We start from the raw sequence: 26533 nt of genomic DNA, 5'->3' as shown, positions 1-26533 counted from the left end.
ACCCAATTACTTTTGAAAATAGAATAATTGCAAAAATATGGATATAAATAAAACGAAAATCCGTTGTTTAGAAGGTCGAACATATCGCTTCATAATTACGGATCTACGTTTGATCTAAGTAAGCAAACTGTTAAACCATCCCGTAAGCTAAAACACACTTTCAGTCAAACGTGTCTGAACTAACCAAGCCTGTCTGTTTAAACGCTTGGCTTAATAGGATTACATCACGTTCTAGGTTTTCCTGTGTTTACTAGAAAGCTGAAGAGGAACGGATGCACCATGACCAGGTTAGGTCTTACCGTAGTTAAACGTCTCACGAAACTTAACGTCACATATGTTGAAGGCTGCATCTTATCGTAGAACTACCTCAATTCAAACACTGTAGTTAGGGTTCACCTGTGATATGATCAAATGTTTACTGATTACGATTCTGTATTTACAAGAAGACTTAAGCAATTTGTTTTTCGGCCTTGTATAACTAGATTTGAGCTTCGAAATCACGCAGTTACTCATTGCGTGGAAATACAAATGATGGAAAACAAGGCTGTGTTTGCCTTTAGTTTTAAAACTAAAACATTTGTAATTCTAATTGTCTCGTGAATCTCAGCAATAAACAGAAGCTTGACTAGCATTTATATATCATTAAACATCCCGTGTTTGAAAGGTGATTGGTAAACATATGATGCAGAAAAGGCAATGTCGCAAGAGACAATGTATATTATCCGAGTTCTTAGCTTGATATGTCATGTTATGTTGAGTCACAATAGATTAAATATAAATTGAATATTAATCTATTTCCAGTATCTGCACACAAAAAATTCCTTTGATGTCTAAGGATTTGTCACACGCGAAAGACACATTGCCCTGTTGCAACTGATGGATCTGCTTTACGATCCTTGAAAATGGCAATAAAGGAAAGGCAACCTTTCACTCATACCTGTCTCAACCCCAGGACACCTATCTCATGTTATATATACGATTAAATCGAAGCGGGCGAGTGAGTTTTAAGCCTCTTTCCGCAACTTTCCATCAGGAATGGGCCTCACACATTGTGTGCATGTCTTCGGCTACATCCAGCGACCCTGGTCTTCGGCACCACGAGCGAACACTTTAACTACTAGGCTACCCCACCTCTTCTCTTGAATCGAAACATCAAAATCTTTGGCATATTAAATTTTCGTCACATTTGTCCTAATCACTACAACAAGATACGTTCACAGACACAAATATTCCAAGAACATTGTGGCGTTGATACCCTTACGATTGTGTTCAGGAAGTTTGAAAATCTATTGTTCACGAAACAGCTGGTCACGGGTAAAACCTTATTTAATTCTGTGGAATGGAAAATCGAAATTGGGATCAGCACCATGGTGGTACCTGTGTCTCAAATCTGATAATGGTATGTTTATGTTGCCCTTTCTTGAACATGCGAAAGAGTCAAGCGACAATGATGGCCACATGGCCAAGTTGTGACATTGTTACATTCTCACATTGTCGTGCTTTTGTTTAATTTTGACAATTTTACCTTCTTCGTGTAAGGGCTAGATGTGAAAATGTTTATTGTGGGGTTTCATAACTTTAACCACTAATTCCATTCCATTTTTACATCGGCGTTACCCATCATAACAAATAGAATGTGTTTCGGCAAATGAACACCATTGACATTTCTCTAGCAGTGACGTTTTACTTTAATAATAAATGGTTTACTAAGCCTTGAATGGATAAATAGCATTTGAGCAAGAGTCAAATATCGTTAAATATCACAAGAAATGGGATGCTCAACAGTGGTCTTATGGCTGGAGGTCCTTCAATATTCTTTTACATTCCTTCAAGATTCTTCGATTACATGAAAACTCGGGATGAGGTTTTGTAACAGAATCTTCATGTATGAATCTAAACACAGAAGAAACGCGGTCGTCATAGCCGTCTATTATACGTCCAGTTCGTGAGGTTAAAATAGTAAATGGGAATTGCCTACTTGACTGTCTGAATGATTAGGGTAGTGGGTAGCCCAGTGGTTAAGCGTTGGCTCGTCATGCGTAAGACACAGGTTCGATTTTCCACATGAGTACAATGTTTGAAGCCCATTCTGGTGTCCCTTGCCATGATATTTCTGGCATATTGCTACAATCGGCGTAAAACCCAACTCACTCACTCAATGCCTCAGACACATTTCTACTTTTAGATCTTGCAAAATTCCGATTCGCAATAAATTAATCGAAAAAGATAATGTAAGTGATATTTCAATTATTTTTTTTTAAAAAAGCATTTTTTTTACAACACCCAGTGTTTTCACTGAGACAACACGGAATAGCTCCAGAACAATATAACATGCTGACGTATTTACATACAGTGACAACATGCCAGCTCATTTCGCGTCATGTCAGGTTGGCAAACCGACGTCGGTACATCTTTCCTGGTTTACGTTTCACAATTTACAGGGTACACACCCTCAGAGCTGATAACGAACACGCAGTTATATTTTCTCCACAAGTGCGAACTGGTTATACTGGCATGTCTGCATAGCCTAAAACAAAAGACATTTGTGTATTTAAAATTCCTGCGTGTGTATAACATTTGTCGAGAGTTCTGCAGTTTATTGTGACTATGTGTCCCAGTCCACCCAGCTGTGAATGGATACCTCGCTAGGATGGGAAAGCCACAATACACTCGGTGTGTGTCAAGTGGAAGCAAGAGTTGTACAATCCCAAGGGAGGTGAGATTGATAATACGATGTGAAGTTGAAATTGACGTCCAGTGGTCGAGGAAAAAAAGATCTGCGCCTTGAAAAAGCCATAATGCGAAGATATGTGCGATATATAAATATCCTAAAAAATCATAAAAAGGTGTCTTTGTTCTATTTACTAATTCTATTGAGATAATATAACAACTATGTTTCTGTAAAAGATGTCCAGTTTGAGACAAGGTATAGAGGAGATAGGAGTGCGGTCGCTGGATGTAGCACTTGGACTGAGGCAGGTGCTCGGCTGTGAACATTCACGACTATCCGGTTTAAATAAACAAAGGATAATACAGTCGCAATACGAGTGACAAAGGTCAAACTTGTAATCTGACTCCAGATTTTGTCATACCTCCTCCTTGAAGTGATTTGCTAAATATTTTGTTTAAAGACAATCTGTCTGTCTGTCAGGTACGTTTAAATAGATTTCGAGCACTGATAAGTACAATCACGGTTGAGGTATCGCACATCAGCTGGAGGGATACAGCCCCCTTTTGAGAAAGGAGGTACACAATCTTGAGAGGGTGGGGTGCACATTTCATTTTCACGAGAGTTTCAATGGTCTTTTAATTAGCTTTCAGGACAAACGAAATCCCGCCCCCCCCCCTTTCTGGGTTTGCCTATAGCCAGCTAATTGTATGTGTCTAGACGAGAGTACACACACTTAAAAACTGCTTCAGGATATATTCTAAGAAAGAAAATTTATCCTGTTCGTTGTACATACGGGATTTGTTTAAATAGAACGTTGCGGTGGTAGCCGAGTAGTTAAGGCGTCACACCGAAGGCCCGGGTTCGATTCCCTACATGGGTACATTATGGGCAGCCCATTGTGTTCTCCTGCCGTGACAAATAAAACTAAACTCACTCTGAAAATCAACAGCACAAAATCATGGTATGTTGTACTATTTGCTTCTTACATGCAAAAGCACATTTCGTGAAACACGCGAATTAGAATCGGACAAATTAATGCATATCGCAAGAGGTAGCCAGCTTGACCGGGTTGCCAAATGTAATCTTGCATTTGTTATCATGCTTGACGCCATGTTGCTCATTATATCCACCATTGGTTTGTATCGTCCAGATTCGACCCCATGATATTTATGGTACAATGCTGATTGATATAGCATAAAACATATGTACGTCTTGGCGTAAACAACGCACTAATCGTAGCGTCCGATACTTCTTATGCCGTAAAATGACTCATGTAGGCACATCCTGCATATATGTACAGTTACTCATTATTTACGATGCAAATATACACGATCTTTGCGACCTCACTGAAAGCAGTTTCGTATAGAACTACATCTCTAATGTTCGTTTACAATGCATGTTTTTATCACGACGGTCGGAGTTATACTTCTCACGGTAAAGAGATCTACGCATTAAAGTTTTCTATTCACCATTTCAGCAAAAAACACCATATTGTGCAACATTCATGAAACCTTGCCGGTATAGCAGGTCACTGTAATGAGCGTTTCCCATTTTTATAACGTTGAACAAATTGAACAATTTTTCTTACATTCTACAAAGCAAGGTTTGCCTTGAGACTGGTTTATTTGCTGAAGAGCTGAGTCCTGTTTGAGAGGGGGTAGGGGTGGTATGGTAGGTTACCTTAGTTATCTGTGTGGTCCTACCATGATGACAAACTTGATGACAATCTTCTATCGCTGACTCATAATTTCAACATAAGGCATGACAATTGATTGTTCAGAATATATAAAATACATACCGCGACGCCGTCATTATAAATGATAAATGAGTCTAGCTAAATGCCGCGTTGAACAGTATTATTTATACATGTAACACGTGGAACAAATGTAGGCCTCAGAGAGTTCTGTAAAGACTAAAACCACTTGGGAAAGTTATGCCTGTTGTTCTTGGAAGTGTTTCATTTACATAACTGATTAATTGCTCTAGGGCAATTATTCCTATTAAAAACAATATGTACTTTTGAATGTGATTTTGGAAATGTTCATCATGCCTGATATATTACACGCATATTAAATAAGTATGCTCTTGTGGTGTACGCCAGCCTGATATATTACACGCATATTAAATAAGTATGCTCTCTCGGTGTACGCCAGCCTGATATATTATACGCATATTAAATAAGTATGTTTTTGTGGTTCGCGCCATCTAGTCACCCTCACGACCATAATTATTTAAATATATTCTGCTAAGGCAAAGCCCTCGCCGAGTTTATTTAAATAACTATAGAAGAAGCTGTCTATGCCGGCACTCATTGGGACTGAAGAATTAGTCCGGTTTAGACAACGTGCCGACGTGTAGAGCTGATGATAAATGTACAAGCGGCAGACTGGACTAAGATTTTATGCCAGTGTCGACAACTTGCCGGATTGGACAGATGCCGGTTGTGACAGCTTCCACTGTACATGTGACGGTAATAAAAACTGTACATACAGCTTAGGACTGCGGTAAGTGAGCGAGTGAGTATGGGTTTACTCCGATCTTAGCAAGATTCAAACATCATGATCGGGGTCACCAGCAATAGGGTCCATATACTTTATGCATGTAGGAACGGCGGTTTAGCGGGACGGGCCAAGCCAACCGTCCCTAATATTAACAGAATGAAATATAACTTTTTCTACCGAATGTACTGAAAGTAATTAGTGAATTAACACATCTGAGCAGCACTGGGTCCTAGTTTCATAAACAAATTCGTCCCTCACTATCCTTCTCACTTTGCATAAATCAGATTATGCCTTTTCACACAGTACATGTGTCCGACGGACGTCTTTAGATAATCCTTACAGACAAATGTATCATAAGGCACATTATCTAACTAATCATGAGAGAGAGAGAGAGAGGGGGGGGGGGGGGGATAACGATATCATCATAGACACTCTGATGATTATAATGAACAAAACAAACCAATACAGTGAGAATGAATACCGTACATGTCAAACCTGTGATGACGTACACTGACGAGCAGAAGACAGTACCCATCATGTTTGACGACTTGGAGTGTTCATTGTTTAACGCTCAGAAATAAACAGCATGAACATCGATCTACACAATTGGATACGATGACATGTGTAAACGATAGGTTCACGGAAATGTCGATAAAACCCTCAGACAAGTGTGTTGTCAAGCATCCTCTTGATACCGTCTTTAGGTCAAATGATGTTTGTTGTTGGCTATTTAATGCCTCACACAGCATCGTTACAGCTATATAACGGTAGTCTGTATTTAACAGATCTGGACCAAGCAAATCCCGTTAGTCGCCTTTTACGATAAACATGGGTTGTTGATGACCAGTTTTAACCCGGATCTTCACGTGATGGTGGATGTATTGGAACATCGGAGGACTGAAGTCCGAAACTGCCACAAGGAGATTGTGAACACTGAAAGATCCCTCATATGTACTAGGGTTGGGAAGAGCGGCGCTGGGCAGATCTAATCCGTACTAATAAAGATGTAGATTGCGCACTTAATCGTTTGCGCTAGTTTAGACTCAATAGTGTAAATGTGGCTACAGTCAACTGTTCTAAACTAGGTTTTGCAAAATGTTCTATCCTGTGTAAAGGTACTGTTCACACATGAACTGGTGTACTGTAAAACAAATTCATAACGTTCAAAATATCACTGTCATGAGTTCAGTAAATGATGAAACTCAGTGAATATTGGTGAATTCTTAAGAAGCATTTACACCAAAACGTAACTATTCACTTATACGATATTTGCACATGCTTTTCAGCAATTTGATGCGTGATCTTAGTTCATCTGCAGAAGGTTTGCAGTTGGTTCCCCAAGTTAGTGGAGAAATTCACCTTCCATGTAACTAAATGTATATATACATAGCATGTAGTGAGTGGTTTAAGTGAGTCTAAACGTTTGATGGATAGTATATAACAACATGAGCCGAATACGTAATACCTACACCTCCTGGCATTCACAGGGTCTTCTATGTTGATGAGTGAGTGAGTTTGGTTTTACGCCGCTTTTAGCAACATTCCAACAATATCACGACTGGGACACCGGAAAATGGGCCTCACACATTGTACCCATGTGGGGAATCGAACCCGGGTCTTCGGCGTGACGAGCGAACGCTTTAACCACTAGGCCACCCCACCGCCCCCTATGTTGATGAACAACAGTTGAGTTTAGTTGGGCTTTATGTCACGTCGGCAGTATTCCAGCCTTCTAGTGACGAGGTGGACAGCAGCCTCTACAATGTTGCTGTTGAATCCTGTCAAACACTCTCATGTCGAACCTGAAAGGACATATATAAATATTTCGAGATATCCGAACTTCGACACAACAACAAAACTAAGAGAAAAGGTTGAATACACAGGAGCCGCTAGTTTGCACTGAGACAACCGTAGGTTCGACACATCAAATTTCGACACAACTAACATTGACTATCTACAGCTGTAACGTCCAGATTTGGGTTTCAGTCGTTCTCATACATTGCCATGTCGGAGTCTCCAGGTCGGTGGGATAACCTAACAGTTAAGTCGTCCGCGGTCCGGGTTCGATTCCCCACCTGGGTACAATGTGTGAAACCCATTTCCGGTGTCCTCCACCGTGATATTGCTGAAATATTGCTAAAGGCGGCGAAAAACTAAATTCAATCACTCACTGTAGCATCGTGGGCAGTCTTCCTGAGATAACCCGTCCCGCCTGTCAGAACAGATTGTGTGTTAAGTTATATAAATGAAATCCAATATTTTCAAGGCTGAATTGAGCTAAAACTTCAGAGGGATAATGAGAATTCATGATATATTCAAGAGCCAGTTTTTACAGGCAAGAATATCTTTATCATTTGAAGGTTAAGGCAAATATTTCATGGTCTAAGTTTCTGTATATTTCACAAAGGGAGAAAACATATTTGATGACGTCTCTGAATTATTCAGTACGTTTTCAACTTTAAAGGCAAATTTTCCATTTGCAGATAACAAATCGTGTCTTGAAAAAGTTTCCACTAGTAGATAAACTGATAGAACGCGACGCAGTATCAGTCATCTTAATAATAAATTTTACCAACGGCATTATTTTTTTAATATCTCTCGTTGAGGCTTTTACGTTTATCAACATGAAACTAAAAACGGCTTAAAAGCTCTCTGTCGGGACTGACAGTAACTCATGCAGCATACTGCAATTTAAAAAGATCATTTGCTTGGTTTAAAAAAGCAACACTTTAATGGAGCCATCGTATTCTTTGAATTCTCTGGTTCTTGGATTAAATAGAACCCGTGCACATCCGGGTCAGAAATGGTGTTCAGGAGCCCATTCTTATTGCAAAAGGCAACTAACGGTGTCTGGTGGCCAGGCTCGTTGACTTTGTAGTCACATTTCATCGTATTCCAATTGCGTACGTCGACGCTCATGCTTTTGATCACTGGATTGTCTGGCCCAGATTCGCCTGGGATTTGAACACATTTGTGTGGTGTCAGGCGGAGTCCTTGGATGGGTGACCGTGTTTGGCAGCAGTTTCTATCACTTCAGTCATTCCCACAACAAAGCACACGTCATACACGAAGCAACCTTTACGAAGGTTAACTTATGTCCCATTTTTGAACACTGCTCTAAGATCACCTTAGTGACTTACGATCACCTTAGTGCTTTGTGAAAGGAGGCCCAGGAGAGACGGAATAACTACAAGAATACCGTCTACGTGTCATTCGACAGAAGTACCCTGTCGTCATGTCGGGATACAATGTCGACATATGAATGTACAACCTTTACTTTAACATCATACAATTACGGTGGGGAATAATAATCCGAATTGAAATTCCAACGATATTTTACGTTCTTAACTCACCGACCTGTATATTATTAGTAGGTATCAGTATCAGCAAACAGTATTGTCATTACTACTAATAGTAGCGCTAATAATAATAACAATAGTAGCATACTAGCTGTAGTAGTAAATATAGTATCAGCACAGAAGTAGTCATTTGGATTTGGCAGTCACCCCGCTGACACGTATAACGGGAAACAGGACATGATTACGTTACTAGTATCTAACAGCTATCAAGAAATCACACTGAATTACTCTGTATCTAGTGATACGCGGTGGGCAAGCGCATTAAGCTGTTAGTGACAAAGGACCTAATGTGCAATACTGGGAGGTCTGTAACTACAATGACACGCAGATTTTGAACATGCTGATTTTATTTATCCTACATGGTACACAAAAATGTCTCTGCATTGTGCAGTTTCCATATTCAGGTAATACAAACATGATTATTTCCTGTTACGGAAGATCAAAAAGTGGATTCCAACAATATCTGTACAATCTGCATGGTTTCGATAGCAAGGGAACTAACATAATAGCGAGGGCGAGGGTGAGGACAATACAGAACTGTGCACGAATATCTTACTAGTCATATGACACGCTAGCTGGAGTGCAATAATTGCTTTAGTACCCATTCTATTCATATTCATTTGTGCAGGTAACACGGTAAGAAAGTGTGACGGCCCTCTCCATTTGACGTCACTATCGTTTGTTTAATGACGTCACAGATGACGAAATACAGTGGTTGCTAGGCGAAAGTGATAAGTGATACAGGTGAATAGGTGATATATATGACAATGGTTATGTCTCGCCACATATGTCATAAAAACATACCTATGCGCACACGTACGCGCATCCACATGCATACAGGCACGTGCACACGCAGACGCGCACGCACATACAAGTCATAACACGAAATGATATTATTATATTACACGGTGTGTTTGTTTCCGCTATGTAGCCACATGTCAGACGTGGTAGAAACATCGATATTGACGTATGTCACTTTGTGCTTGACATGTGTCCGTACACTCTCGTGGATACTCCTGAGATGCCTGGCTCTTGCACAAATCGTATTGTCCTCTCACAGAGTATCAGTGTTGAGTACTTAAGTATTTGTATATGTAAGTGACGCATTATAACATTGTTCATGTTTAAGTATTTTCTATAATCGTCCGGTACCCGTGAAGATCTGGGTTAGAAGTAATCTTCAGCAGTTCATTCTTGTAAGAGGCGACTAACGAGACCACATGATCCCTACTCATCGATGATCGTGATGCTGATCACTATGGCTCTAAGGTCCAGACTAGATTATTTACAGACGGCCGTCATGATCCCGGAATATGCTGAGTGCGGTGTTAAACGACAAACACCTTGTATGATTGTTGTTGCACTGAACAAATGCATACACCGTCAGTGATTTCTCATGACACACCTATCTGAATCCCAAGGGCGGTTAGGGTTGATAGATTGGTCTGGTGCACTGACATCTTTTACACGTCATTTCACCCCTTGCATAGATCGACTGAGATTTGCAGCAGTCACTTAACCTCAGATGATAACAGATGTTTAAAGGTGATTGGTCACAGCATCTTGTTCTTTCTCACGTCGAATTGTAACACGTCATTGTATGTAAATTAGGTAAATGGATGGGCATGCTGTTAATCACTTGCGTATCTGACCCAGGCTTTATTATATACAGACCACCGCTTTATGGCTGACATATTGCAGAGCGTAGCGCTAAACAACAATTCACCAAACGACAAGTCGTTATTATATGTGAATTCGCCTATATTCATTATACATTCATTCCGTCTGCACCACACTATGTCAGGAAATAAACCTCAATTCACCCAAAACGTAACGTTTCACTGGTCCAGCGCTGCAGCTCGTGACACCGACAATGTCCGTCTAACGTCGGAACACAACACGTGGACGTTGGCCGTTGAACTCTACACTTCACTTGAACACATGCAGCCGTGTGGATTTGAGAGACTCTTAATCACGGTTTCATAACACGGTGGTTCTGACGAAATGGTCCTGAGCGCCTTGTCCATGTCGTTACTGCAATTTGCTAATGACTGACTGCTACATGTCAAGAGCTTGTGTCACAATGCTTTGGCTTGTTCCAACACCATCACGTAAATTGCACGTGGCTGCTCCTGACGTTACAGATTCCGTGCTGAGAGTAAGTGGCGTAGGGGGAGATACAACCTGGTCGGGGTTCAGGGGAATCGGTACATCGAACAAGGGGTACATCGATCACATTCCTCAATATAACGTACTTATGGAATTGTGTCAACTCTATACCGCAGATAGCTCATGGAACTGTTCCCCTTCATAATGTAAATATGAATGGACAGCAATGGTCTTTGTCGTCTCTAAATCCCGACCCGATAGAACATCAATGGAATGAAGTGCAGAAACACACACTTAGGACACCTGCACGACTGGGAAATGCGTTGTATGGCAAACAGAAGCGAATTAATTAGGTATAAATCTGGAAACATATTCAATCTGTACCAAGGAAGTGTTGAACAGTGATACTAAAACTCAGTGCTCTTAACAGGTACTGATCGAAACTCATCCGCCCACACCCCTCCATACCCCTTTACCACCCACCCCAACCACTTACCCCACCCCACCACTCACAATCAGCTAGTATTGTCATTATGTGTACATTACATGTAACCATCGTCAATACAAAAGTAAACATTTCTAAATGCACAATACACATATGTTTCTTATTTTAGAATGTATAATTCTGATGTCTGCAGTGCCATAAGGAATATGTGAAAATAGTAAGATTATTCAGGTGAACGTATTTCACTCGCGGCGAACGGTCTCGTGTACCCAAACGAAGTTTGAACACCACGGTGCTGTGAAAGAACGTACAAGGAAACTCATATAAAATACTGTTTAAGACCCCGCTCCATCTGTTGTATCTCTAATTGCACAGAGCTTAGTTCTCTCCTTGAAATAAGGACTTCCGTTAGAAAGTTACGCCTGGGTTACCGTACCAACTGGATATACATTGATAGGTATCACTATACGCATGTGTGTCCATCAAAGATTGTCAGTATGTCCGTGTGTCTGTCTATGTATGTATGTATGTATGTATGTATGTATGTATGTATGTATGTATGTATGTATGTATGTATGTATGTATGTATGTATGTATGTATGTATGTATGTAGGTAGGTAGGTAGTCATGTAGATACGTAGGTACGTATGTATGTATGTATGTATGTATGTATGTATGTATGTATGTATGTATGTATGTATGTATGTATATATGTATGCATGTGTATATATACGTGTGTATGTGTGTATGCATGTGTGATAGCATGTGTGTGCATGTACATGCCTCTTTTAATATCTGATCACCCATCCATCCACTCATCCATCCATCCAACGTCATTAAGGAAGGTGTAACTGTAACATCACCTAATGCACCAATATGTCATTAAGCAAACGAAACATTCCGACGCTTCTTTGCTCAAGACAAAAATTGAAAAATAAAGCAAGCATACTGCAGATAAGGAGGGAGATCTGAACAGAAAAAAGGCCTGACCTACCTGCGCTACAAAACACATAAGAGATCGATGAGAAAAATATGGTCAGACACAACCAGCTCCAGCCAACATCCATGACGGCTGACGGCGTTGTGATCCTGAACTGAACTCCGTCTCGCCGTAAGCGATCTGTCTGCCAGGAGGCGTGTATCTTCCTTACAGCGAGGCCCGCGGACACCGCCGTATAAAGAGACACTACATGTTGTTAAGTCACCGACGGCGATGTTTTGACGGGACCTGTAACGTGATACAGCGCGATTGATGTCGACGAAACAGGTGCTTTAACGATGGGTGATGAGTTGGACGCGATCCAGAGGTGTCTGTCTTGGAAATCAGAGGGCACTTGGACATAGTATTTATCAATACCGCGGGGATCGGTTTACACGAGTTGCCGAGGGCTGAGCACGCAGTTCTCTTCTAACGCAATGACTTAGGTATTTAATCAAATGATATTTAAATAATGAGTATTAATAATTCAGATGTTAGTTCATAATCTCTCGACAATGTGTGGTATTTTATTGTATTATTTATAAACCCATTATCGAATATACCCACATACCTTTGTGTTATTTATAGACTCATTATCGAGTATACCTTAAGTCAGATCATTACATATATTGTGTGTGTTTGTGTGTGGAGATGTATGTATTCCTGTTGTTTTATATTTAACAAAAAGATCATTGCACAGATAACGATGTCAACATAGACACTCTGATGATTATAATGACCAAAGAAACCAAGGCATTGAAAATGAATACCGTGCATGTCAAACTGTGATGATGTACACTGACGAGCAGAAGACGTCGACAGTACCCATCATGTTTGACGACTTGGAGTGTTCATTGTTTTACGCCGCACTCAGCAATAAACAGCATGAACATCGATCTACATGAAAGGGATACGATGACATGTGTAAACAATAGCTTTATGGAAATGTCGAGAAAATCCTCAGACAAGTATGTTGTCAAGCACCCTCTTGATAATTAGGTTAAATGATGTTTGTTGTTGGCTATTTAATTCTCCACACAGCACCGTTTACAGCTATATAACGGCAGTCTGTATTTAACAGGTCTGGACCAAGCAATCCGGTGATCAACAACAGGAACATCGATCTGCGCAATTAGGATACGATGACGGGTCTGCCAAGTCAGCGAACCTGACCATTCGATCCCGTTAGTCGCCTTTTACGACAAGCATGAAGATCAATTCCGATCCGGATAAACACGGATGATCCACGCTATAAGCATTGATGATGACTACAATAGACCAACAAGAAATGTCTATTTGATGGAGATATAATTGGTATAGGTGTAATAGTTACGTGTCAGCGTTTGCTTTCTGAAATCGTTGTTGGTAAGTTTTTAGTGACCCCAAATTTTCAAGAGAAAACATTACTTTCGTTAATTTTCTAAATGCAATTAACTGTCATCATCGATGTAGACTGTCCTGCTAAAGAGACAATTTTAAGGTTGCGTCGTAATGAACCATCGTTGGATCTGATTCTGACTGAACATGTAATGAAAAGCGTCTTCCATATTCGGTTTAAACCCAAGTAGAGCCCGTGAAGAATTGGTCTTCATGATCTGTATCACATGAAGACCGACTAACAGGATCTGGTGTTCAGGCTCAATGACATGATTGACATAATTTATGGCATTGGGCCCCATTTGCGTAGATCAATCCTTAAGCTGTTGATCACTGGCTTTTCTGGTCCAGACTCAATTATTTACAGACCGCCTCCATACAGCTGGAATATTACTGGGTACGGTGTAAACCTATCCTCACTCACTCACTCAACCCCAGTTGGAGTCACAGTTTAACACTACACTTAGACTCTAAATCTATATATTTTTGCAAAGCGAAATAAATACATTGAATTAGGGATAAAGTTAGATAAATTGTTTTTCAGAATGAAATCTACCAATTTCAATTTTATAAAAAGCCTCAGCGAACTGAACCTCATGGGGGAAACTAGAACTGCTGCGTTTGGGTTTTTTACTCTGTAGAAAGGAGGAAGGGTGCATCGTTCTAGGACTGTGATTCACTGCTCTCAGTTGAGTGGAAGAACCACGGGGAGCACAGCTACACGACGTCAACGGCTGATCAAGCGACAACGACGTCTGTGGTTATCGACCGTGATCTAAAGCTGATCATTGCTATTGGCATGCGACTGTCGGTCACGCCGATGACGACATTACCAGGCTGATGAGGAAGTTGTAGTCACGATAACGCCACCACCCTGTGTTAATTCATGTTCAACTTCTCCAAGTTTCATGTGTCATCGTTCAAACGTCATTTCTGTCGTTACATCATACAAAGATTATATTTCATAGATAGATTTCCAGTTACGTGCATCGTTCAGTCTTAATGTTACAAAACATGTAATTACCTGATTTATAGATAAATAATTAATTATGTTATACATCACGTATGATTAGGCGTTATGATTTGATATCGTTAATGATTTTTCTATTGATGTAACTAATAACTGAGATAGGATGACAGTGTATGCGTGATTTTGCTATTGCCTAATAATTACAAACATCAGATGAGGGTGTTATTAATTCTTTAGTGAGTGAGTGAGTTTAGTTTTACGCGGCAATCCAGCTATATGACGGAGGTCTGTTAATACCCACATCTTGTCCAGCCAGTCCAGTGATCAACAGCATGAACACTGACCTGCGCAATTTGGAACCGGTGACATGTGTCAACCAATTCAGCAAGCCTGGCCACCCGATCCCGTTATTTGACTCCTACGACAAGCGTGGGTTACTGGAGATCAATTCTAAGTCGGATCTTCTGGGGTGTTTATTTTTAATCAGCAGTTGGAAACATATGATGATGGTGTTACAAATGCTTTATTCAGTATTAGGGTTGTGAAGTTTGTGAGTGTATGAAGAATAATTTACTTATAAAATATTTTATGAAATAACGCCAAACCACGCACGGTCGATACCAACTCTTTCAAAATTAATTGAAGAAATGCCTTGTGACGTCAGCTCTCTCTTTCGCAGCCTCTAAAATCAATACTTTTGTTCGGGTGGACGGGTGTCGTTGAATGACTCACATGACGAGACTCCTGACAAATCGATGCACTGTAGCAACATTTCCTGTCGAGGGGAATTCGTCCCAAAATATCTCAGATAACATTATTGGGGTGTGGAAATATCTTTTTCTTGCATAAGAACCAGGAATAAAACAGACCGTCAGCCAAACACCGACATATTCTAGTTTTCTTTTTACAGTATATTCACATCCGAACAGTTCCCTTAAATTCGTTTTCTTTTTAAATGTAATAATATAATTTGTGTGCTGATGAGGGTACGTTCGTGTTGACTTGATTTCGCTTTAAGACGTAAAGGTGCTTGAAGATCCGGGTTAAAGTTGTGCACTTACTTTTCGTTCGTCAGTGTTCGTCATCACAACTTGACATGCATGTTATTCATGTTCAATACATTGAATTGGTTTCTAGTTATAATCACAAGAGTGTCTGCGGTCATGTAGTAATTTTCTGCGTTATGAATCATAATTTTAATCAGCACAATATCTGCAATATATACCGGAGAGGATACGGGTTAGAACTGATCTTCAGCAACCAATGTTTCTCCTAGAAGGCGACTGGTAATCGGGTGGGCAGGCTCACTGACATGGTTGACACATGAAATCGTATCCCAGTTGCGCAGATCGATGTTCATGCTGTTGATCGCTGGACTGTCTGGTCCAGACTTGAGTATTTAAAGAGCGCTGTCACAAAGATTTACTTATAGAGTGCATATTGTTTTTATAAAATTGTATTGTACCTGGCTGTATGTACACAATCAATATACAGTAAACTTCAAACACGCTTGTAACGAACTTACCCCGGTCATTTGTTGTGTCTGTTTAATTTTATTTAGCGTACTGTGTTTATAACGAACTAGGAGGATTACTGGGTACTTGGAGTTCGTCATAACCGGCGTGTTTTTTTTGTTTGTTTGTTTTTGTTTGTTTTTTTCTGATTTATTATAGAACAGGATGAAAACTGTAACTTTAGCTGCGGTACCAAGGCCCGTTAGGCCCAAGACTAGCTGGTTCGTTATAACCAGACTTTACTGATGTGTTATGATACAGCATGAGAAACCGCCACTTCAGCACTTACTGGACTCTGAATCAACTTGCTGAAATGACTAATCATTCAGTAATTACGTGCACTGAACTCTCGTGAACATTTAGCTGCTGAGGTGGCGTAAGTGGCCCTCAATGAACCCGGTGTCACCTTCAACTGTTCCGGTTCTCCTCAGGTCACAGTGACCTGTTTGGCGCCATACTCACCTGATGCATCACATCTGGCTGCATGGCAGCATTAAGCCCGCTGACTGCACACATCAATGCCTATATACTACACAAAAGGCGAAAGAACGCCTTAAATTTGTATATTATTTAATAAATTATGGTAAAAATATTATGTCATTTATATAGCGATAAAGTCCACATCAAGTATGCCCAAAGCGCCATTACCAATAACACAGTACCATATTACGCCGGATAACCCAAGCTGCCTGTTAGGAGGTTATAGTCACAAGACCTATCCCACCGGGTACCCATTTTCTGTTGAATGAACAGAGGCAGTTTTTAACAAACTCACGTGTATCACATGTTTCGTTGTGGGTCCTAGACACACTCAGGATTCAAGCTGCCAAACATGGTCACATATGCAAGATCACTCCGCATACAACGTTGCTCAGGTGCGGCGTAAAATTAAACTCACTCACTGCTCAGCCTACTGCACCTGATTTGTGACCTGAGCTCTGTGAACGGGATCACACACACCACCGTTTATGGTCAACCGTTATGTCATGACAGGTTCAGTATGACAGAGTGGAAAACATCCTGACCTTTAGCTTGTTTTGAGTAACATGTATTGGATTATGTGTTTTGTCGCTTTTTAAAACTTGTTTCAATAACACTAAGATGAGTGAGTGGGTGGATTCAATTTTAAGCAGCTTTTCCCAGTAGTATCACGTCGGGGGACACAAGAAATGGGCCTCACACGCTGTATCATGGTGGAGAAAAGAACCCAGGTCTTCGGCGTGACGAGCGAAAGCTTTAACCATGCACTAAGCTACACCACCGCCATATTTCACGCTGAGGTTATATATGGAGATGTTGTGAGTTTGCCTCAGGCTCAAAACACAATGAAAAACGTTTCAGTACTTTTTCTGATTTCCATGACAATACGAAATAATGGAAATAGTCCATCTGTGACGTGGGGTCGCATATTGTAGTCTTGCATGGGCTTTATTGAATATATTTGTTTCAGGGTCTGTATGGTAGACTATTCCGAATATTCAGGAAGCAAAATACATTTAATTAACTTGCCCGCGATATCAGAAACTATCACCAAGAAAGCCGAAGTCGCTACACTGTAACTGGTCAGGCGCAAGCCCAATACATAAATTACAAAACTCCTTGTAAGGCAGTTTGACTCTGTAACATCGTTCCAGTTTGAGACCTCTAATCGTCTGTAATCTTCTTGGTATTACATGCCAGTTGAAAACAGGAATTACAGTCAAACACTGTCTAAGATGGGACAAACGAAAATACTACCGAATGAATACGATTAAAGTAATATACACATGGGACAAGCTTTGACTTTTAGGAATATCCTAGCAAACCAGGAAATTGGCTTGACACATTGTACCTATGTGGGGAGTCGAACTAAGCTACCCCCACCGTCCAAAACGGCATGGACTTCGACGAGTATCACCGGCGATGTCTCCATGTACATATTACAACGGGTCGACCTGGCCACGTTTTTCCTCACGTTCACAAGTTTCTTCATTTCCGATTTCCAAGTGCATTCTTTCCTTTGGCATGCAGTATAAATAACAACTACGTTACGGAAACACGGGGGAAATAGGTCATAAATTCAAAATATATAATGTTACTGTAATCATAATATGGCTTTTGATCAATGGATTTTCGGATCCAGACTCGATTATATACAGCTCGCAGCAATGTAGTTAGAATATAATAGATTGCTGCTTTAAAGAGCCAACTCTAAAACGGATCTTCACACTCCTGTATTTCAATTTTATTTATTTTTCTAAAAACGACATGGTTGCATAGTTCATTACCACCCACCTACACAATCTGCAATGGTCATTTAATGAACTATCAGAACTAACACTAACACACACACACACACACACACACACACACACACACACACACACAAACTGTATCGGCCTATGAGGGTTTAAGGTCACAGGAAATCGTTTAACTGTACTCTGCTCGAGTCGGTGAATATCACAATTGTGTGCTATTGTTTGTTTACTCGGCTGTATTCCACACATTACAGTGACTCACCACACTGACAATACAACATCAGCGTATGAGGAATCACGTTTGTTACCGTCCTCCAACTCCTACGTGTAAATAGGAGTGATTCAGTAGACGACCGAGCACGATATCATGACAGAGGGAGTGTTTGCCCTCAACTCTGAGAAGCTGCTGGCCCAGTAGGATATTAAGTTGTGTTAACGGGCGAAAACAGCTTTTTGAGAAAGTTCGGGTTTCGGGTATTCAGTTTATGTTCCAAAGCTTTCACGAGAGTTTCAATGGTCAGTAAAGAGTCCTGTAACACACCACCCCTTCACACACACACACACACACACACACACACACACACACACACACACACACTCTCTCTCTCTCTCTCTCTCTCTCTCTCACACACACACTCACTCATTCACTCACACACTCTCACACCCATACATACACCCACACACACACACTGTCTCTCTCTCCCACACTCACTCACACACACTCTCTCTCTCCCACACTCTCTCTCTCTCACACACACTCACCCACTCACACACTGTCTCTCACACGCATACACTCTTTCACACACACACACTCACACACACACACACACACACTCTCTCTCTCTCACACACACACATACATACACACATACCCACACCTCCCCCATACCCTCTGGATCCGTCAATGGCTCAGAATGTGTAGTCCCTACATTTCAGGTACAATATTCGCAGTTCCCAACAACCACAATGCCATATGGACCTGCAGAACACAAAAGATGTGGGTCAGAGTGGTTTTCAGGCGGTTTCCGTACTGACAAACGGTCTTAATTTCGAGGACTGGGCATTGATGGTGTATAAAGTGCAATAATTTCTAACAATAATCTGTAATCTTATTTCAAGAATAATGTATTCCACATCGATGACGCTGCCCACTTTAGACTCCATGACATCGGACACATATCTAGTGACGTGTAAATCAACAGGACGTGATTAATGGATCCAGCTGATGAACAGCACAGACTCTGAAATTGTTATATGATTGTTACACCTTCCCGCTGTTGATGTTCACTTTGGTATCACTGACAGCAATGCCGCCTAATGATAGGACAGCAGAGTGTGTCAATGCAGTGTAGGGGTTATTGTGATAACTAGGCTGCGCCTTGTTCACAGTACGCATGTTAAGTCGCCCCAGGCGGGCAATGAAAAGTGGTTTCCCCTGTCATTTGCCTTCCATAGAGATACCCATATTTCTACCCTGGGTATGAACTTCGTGGGTATGCGTTTGCTTTGTGTGTCTCTTCCTACCCTGTAATGTGATATGTTTGTTAAAACCATACCTACCCATATTTACCACAATACTGGCTGAAACTAATCTTGACTGGCATTCTAGAATTTGTGAGTAAGCAAGACAAAATGCAACCGTCTTATTTTCAACATCAAAACCTGTGTCTTCGGCGTGACGGGGGAAGTCTTTCACACCAATAAGCTACCCAATGGTCAGTATGATACAAAAGGGACTTCTACATGGGTAGAATCGAACGCAGGCTTTCGGCGTGACGAGCGAACGCTTTAACCAGCTTGCTATTCGCCAGTATAAAACAAAGCAGTGATTATAGCAACGATGACTGAGATGACGATGTTTACATCACTACAACAAGGGTCAAGATTCAAGATTAGGTCAAGGTTAAATATTCAAGGTGTCCACACAATGCTGGGTTTCTTGATGAGATGCAGGTGCTAGCTGATTATACATATCCGGCACCTAAAGAAAAGACTCCAGCAGATACTTCAACATCCTGTGTGAGAATATCGTAGGAACGCCTATATGATTGTTGTACAGTGTAGTGCCTTCTAGAACTCAGTCTAAATACAGTACACGTTTTAATATAGCACACCACTGCCACCCTTACTGTACAACGTCATACACTTGGATCATTGTCATACACACAGAATAGCACATCATGTGGTATAATCGAGGTCGGTTATTCCATATTTCTTAAGATTAACATTCCATAAACAAACAGCCTTACAGTGGAGTCTCGTGATATCACGCAACCACCTGACCTTCACTTCGTGGATTCATTCATGCATGTTTTGAGATACGAAAAACCATTCCGCAATAAACAGGAAACTGTATACTCAGGGATATTTCAGTAGAAAATTGAACTCTGAATCAATTGGGTGTACTGTTTGAAAGTACATCTACTACTGATAACAGGTAAAGTAATCAACTGGACCGCTTCCTACAAAACCCATGTTGACCAAACTGAGATTAGATGACATATTGTCAGTTTAGACACCTGTCTGATACGATAACGTTACCCACGCGGAACAAAGGGCATTGACTCACTGGTTATATCCCCACACCCAGTCTCTCCCACGAGACAACGGCTACCTGTCTTAAACAGACGCAGTATCGAATGACAGAACAGTTGATAACGGCATTCCTTCAAGACTTGACTTTATCAGTCTCACACTTCCGGGTCCCAATATTCTTCTTTCAACGCAGTCCCTCTGCACTGCAAAAGTCCAGAATGAAGCAATGATTGATTGTTTGGTCGCTATTCTCAAGTTTGTATTTTCATCGGATTCAGGACCTTCCAACCCACTGGGATCCTTCTCTGTGTAAATGGAGTTATTTGTTTGTGTTGAAGGTGTCGACATTTTATGAGACAAGCACCAGTCTAGGTGACTGCCTACACAATGTCGATGTAACACGATTTACTGCTGTGAGGTTTTTCTTGGGCAAATACCAAGACAATTACTTGTCATTGTATGTTGTATAACTTTTTATTTTAAAACATGGTATATTTGGGAGTACACTTTCTTAGTAAAGTACAAATTTTAGTACATGTTTGAGTTGAGTCCCACCCGGGATTCGAAGCTGCATTCTCAGCGAACCTGACCACCCGACTTCGTTCACGTCCCCTCACGACAAGCGGAGTCGCCTCCAATGATCCTGGTTACAACTGGCCTACAGCAACCCGATACTTGTCGTAAGAAGTGCAAGCCAGACCGCGTGGTCAGGGACCCTGATGTGATACCCACATGTCATCTCACCCCTACTGCATACATCGATAACCATGATGTCGATCAATGGATTGTCCGGTTCATATTGGACTATTTACCGACTGCCACGTTAAACAACAATCACACGAACAGCTTTTTACTTGTAAGGATAGATTCAAAATCGGATGTTCTCACTTTTGTAATATGATTTCAGTTTTTAATTTTGGATTTTGATTTAATTCTTTTTGAACGACGTGAGGATATACTTACACGTCTTCAATAATAAATTACAGTCATGTTACATATGCATTTATTGGCATGAAATTATGATGCACCTGTTCTGTGTATGGTCCTAACAATGTTTCCTGAGATTTATCCTGGATGTCTGGTCGACATGGAGGCGTGTGTTTCACACGTTGTTGGAATGAATTGGCAATAATATTGTATGCAACCGTTAATCAATATAGTTGCGACGGTGGCATGTGATCTGATTGTAAACAGCAGGGCTGGATGTCAACATGTGTCTGTGCCCAATAAACCCTGTCAGAACCTTGTAGCCACGGACGCCGGAAGAAAATAAATGTCAGTGACAGTGGACATGTTTAAGGGTACGAGTACTTGATATCTCATGTACGTATGTAAATGTATGTATGTATGTGTGTGTGTGTGTGTGTGTGTGTATGTGTATGTGTATGTGTATGTGTATGTGTATGTGTATGTGTATGTGTGTGTATATGTGAACTTTAATTAGTTTGTTTTGTATTGAATGTGATGCATGTGCCCATTGTTTTTGCATTCCTTGTTTACACAAGTTGGATCATCATTGGTTAGTTCTACTATAGTTTGATGCAGTTAGCAGTGTCTTTATATCAACAAACGACCAACAAACAATACCAAATTACAAGAAACAGTATTTGAATCTGCTTTTCGAATTCAAATACGTATGATAAACCCCACTTCGATTAAACATTTATTGAAAGGAATATAGCAGAGAGCAGATTAGATTCTGCAGAAACGCAGAACACCTACGCGTATCTTGTTAACCCGACATTTAAAAGTGCAAGATTTGTATCAGGAGTATAGGTTTTATTCTTGCCTTATCAAGCATAACTTTCAGAAAGAATGCATGTTCCGTTTATCGGGGACTCCGGCAGCTTGCACTAAATGGCACAAGATGTTTCATAATGATAAATACAATTTAGTCCGCCTTTTCTGTGGACTAGACATCCAGTAAATGGCTGGGGTATGATGTACTGTCATGACGTGGGCAAGCGTTATGCGACTGGCGCTAGTGGGTGTTTGATCCGGCTGTGAGCATTGGAAGTCTAGGTAGGGGTTTCAAGAGGTTCGATTTGGGGACTGCTTAACGGCATATATGAAATGTGACGTCCCGGTTACAAAAGTGTTACTTCCGATGCAATAATTCTTTTCGACGTGTACCGAGCGTCCCCTGGAGTACCTTTTCAGACAAACAATTGGCTTGTCGCTGAATGTGTTTGTTGCGTCTCCCACTGGTGGGGCGGGAGAACCTCTAACTTTCTCAAGTACCCCGTGTCATCGATGTTTGTTCGCGACCCATTACCGAGAAGGCGAACGCGTGCATATTTATTAAAATTTCTTTGAGTGCCATTTTTGAAGTTTGGACGTATTATATAGAACAAACGTTATGGAAGTCTGATGTTCTTCCTCATGGGTGTTGGTAAGACGGGACGTTTTATGTACATCACTGGCTTCCAACACATATATAACCCGGGATGTTATTGACTTCATCGGACGTTTAACAAATTCATGTATTCGCATGCAAAGACAGAATACTTGAGGTAACGAATGCGTAGAGAAACAGGACCAAATGTTTAAAATCACGAGAAGATTGAGTGAGAGAGTCTTTGTTTTACGCCGCTTTCAGCAATATTACAGCAATGTCACGGCCGGGAAGCCAAACTTAGGTTTCAAACATTGTGCCCATGTGTGGAATCGAACCCGAGTCTGCAGTGCCTTAACCATTTGGCTGCCTCTACTACTACCCTAAAATACGATGAAACTGGGTAGGTAGTTACAAGACATGCGCATTCGCTGTTAATTGAAAATATATATGAATGGCGAAAACAATCTGAACGTTTAAATCGAATAGAAGGTTTGCACTTTAAGGAGGAGGGGGGTCATAATTGTATTCCCCCAGTGAGTCACTCAACCGCGTGCTCTTTTCGGTGTCTCGCCTCCGTGGTCAGCGTTTTGCGTTACCCTCGTAAGAAGCGAGTAGAGGGTCGAATGATCAGGGTCGCTGACTTGATTGAAAAACGTCATCGTATCCAGTTGCGGAGATCGATGCTCGTGATGTTGACCACAGGATTGTCTGGTCCAAACCCGATTATTTACAGACAGCCCGTCGCAGTATAGCTGGTGTATTGCCCAGTGTCGCTTACAACTAAACTCAATCACTTACTCTAAAATCAGACTGAATCTTTTGTTTGAAGCTAAGTACAAGTTAAACACACTTGGGAGAACTTTTACATACACTTCACTTGGCTCCTTATGTTATGTATTTGAATTACTTATCAAAGTAATAGTTCACGGACATTTATAATTTACCCAAGATGTATGTTTACCATGTCCTGAATTTCTAACAATGACTTCGCGAACGTTAAACCTCAACTATTCTTGATATATCTAACACCAAGGTGAATGACTTTAATTCGAACACACGTCTGTTCTTTCGAGTGTAAACAAAATCTGAATCAATACATGAATAATATGAATCCTACATTTAACTTGGAGCAGTGAAAGTAGGTCGAGGCTTGTCGTCAAACCAGGTTATGGATTAGTATCATCAGAGAGGCACTTGTGACGTAATTCAAACATTCTACAGTTTTTGCAGTGAATGCATAAAAGTAAGATAATGTCGAATTTGCATTGTAATAAAATCTAGCAATTTTGATTCAGTTCATCAAAGGTCAAGATCGGGGTTGGAAGTGATCGTCAGCAACCTATCCCTGTCGTGAGAGGTGAGCGAATGAGTTAAGTTTTACACCGCACTCAGCAACATTCCCTTGAGAGGTGATGAAAGGGACTGGGTTGTCAAGCACGCTGGTATGTTGTTGAGTGTGGCGTTAAATAGCTAAAACGCTGATTTGTATAGTTCAGATTATTTACTGACCGGTCTTCATATCACAGACTCCAGACTCGATTATTTACAGACCGCCGCCATATAGCTGGAATAGTGCGGCGTAAAACTAAACTCACTCACTCACTTATGTAACTGACATAATGCGGAAGGCGTTATCAAACAAGACACAAACAAGTGTGTACAAAACATTAATGCCAGTGCAAAACAAAAACAAATATGTTTGGACACCCACTGTTCAGTTTTCCAGAAATGGGTTTCACATTTTAAATATTATTATCATATACTCTTAAAAAGAGTAGGGGAACTGTACTTTCCAGGTGCAAATTGTCCAAATTGGGAGATATATCTGACTGAATCAATGTTGATACAATAATAATGGATGTAACCATACGGATTTTATTCAAAGCAAAGCTGTTCGTTCATTTATCGCTCTTGTTAGGTGACTTGAATATTACATGATTTGACCCTGAAAACCCCGACCATGCACAGATGGAAGAACATTATCGGACAAAATGGTCTACAGTGATTTATCGACTTAATAATGACACCCCATCCACGTGTATGAAGCTCCCACGATGTGCACGTGCTTCCCATGCAGTGTGTTTGCGTGTGGTGATAACGTGAAATGATGCTGCATACAAAGGATGAATGTCATTGTAACCCTCCTCTATGGGTTTATCGACCTGCCTGAAAAACCTCAAGATTCATAATGACACCCCATGCACGTGTATGAAGCTCCCTCGTTGTGCACGTGGTTCTCTGCATTGTGTTTGCGTGTGGTGATAACGTGAAATGATGCTGCACACACAAGATGAATGTCATTGTAACGTTCCTCAATGGGTTTTCTTTCTACCAGACTTCAATGTTCAGGTCCCCTACTTTTTTTGAAGAGTATACGAGGGATTTACATAGCGCTGTAGTCAATCCCGCATGCGATTCTTTGGATCACTGGATGTCAATCTCAGCGGCACAAAATATTTAATTTACTAATCTCAACTCCATGTGGATTATCCATTTTATAAGTATATTGAACATATATAGGAATCAAACCTAGGTCTTCTGTGGGATGAGTGAACACTTCAGCCTATATGATTCGCCAATAAAGGTTAACGACACATGAATAATCTGTATACAGACATGGCCACAGTGTACGAAACTGGCGTTAGATCAGACCAGAAGAAAGAGTCATACACACGTCTGTGAACATCACTATACAAGTACAAAACTATTCTTGATCGTAGCTTGATACCTACTTTCACCTCGCCTCCTCAGACATAGCGCAGAATATTGAAAGATAAAGTGACATAAGGATTTTACATGCGCTCGAAAAGGTTTGTCCCTGACATGTGGCCGATGGAAAGGTCTGTGGTTAAAACGTTTGTTCCTCACACCAACACTAGGATCGATGCCTCATAAGGGTGCTTTAAGGCCATATCCGGTGTGCTAAACCGTGATATTATTAGAATATAGCTCAGAGCAATAGGGTGTGAAACCGCACTCACAGTCTCACACGGATTAGCAGTCCGAGGACAAATCAGAAGCCTTTGGACGACATTCACAGCAAGGAGAAAAAGAAGACATTAAGCCCACTTTGGCTACTTTCTCTCCACTACACGATACCTGAATAAAGAGTATTGCCTGTTATGTCATTGTCTGAATTGGCTAGTGAAACTGATGTTTCGGTTTGCTAAGATTCAACGTCGTAACGGCATTATTCTAGCTATGTAGCGATAAGACCAAGCTTACACGATTACATTGAAAGCTTAAAGGAGCGAACTGAGTCAATTGCGTCATCCTGAACGGCAAAACTGCTAGCGTCAGAATACGAATTAAGTGGAGTGACTAACAATTTCCGTCATTTCGTGAAGTGACTAAGCGGGTCAGTCATTTCGCGTCATTTTGTGTACCAGCAATGAATATACTTCTGTCATTTCATGAAACTGGTATGGTGGAAACATAGGCTCAAGTTCTCCTGGCATGAGATGTCCTTGTTACAAATATTATTTCAGCGATATTATG

General features: G+C 40.8%; 1 protein-coding gene across 1 annotated transcript in view; it reads right to left on the bottom strand.

Annotated features, from left to right (window-relative positions):
• LOC137255115 (carbonic anhydrase 2-like) overlaps positions 1-12430 on the bottom strand; it is a 38903-nt gene extending 26473 nt beyond the window's left edge. The window contains exon 1 of the mRNA XM_067792577.1: positions 12080-12430. Within this exon, the coding sequence (XP_067648678.1) occupies positions 12080-12152 (73 nt within the window). The 5' untranslated portion in view covers positions 12153-12430. The remainder of the gene's footprint in view (positions 1-12079) is intronic.
• Positions 12431-26533: the final 14103 nt, after the last annotated feature.

The sequence above is a fragment of the Haliotis asinina genome, chromosome 1 (genome assembly GCF_037392515.1).
Source record: "Haliotis asinina isolate JCU_RB_2024 chromosome 1, JCU_Hal_asi_v2, whole genome shotgun sequence".
Lineage (NCBI taxonomy): Eukaryota > Metazoa > Mollusca > Gastropoda > Lepetellida > Haliotidae > Haliotis > Haliotis asinina.
The sequence above is the reverse complement of the archived record's forward strand: the minus strand, read 5'-3'. Positions and strand labels throughout refer to the sequence as shown.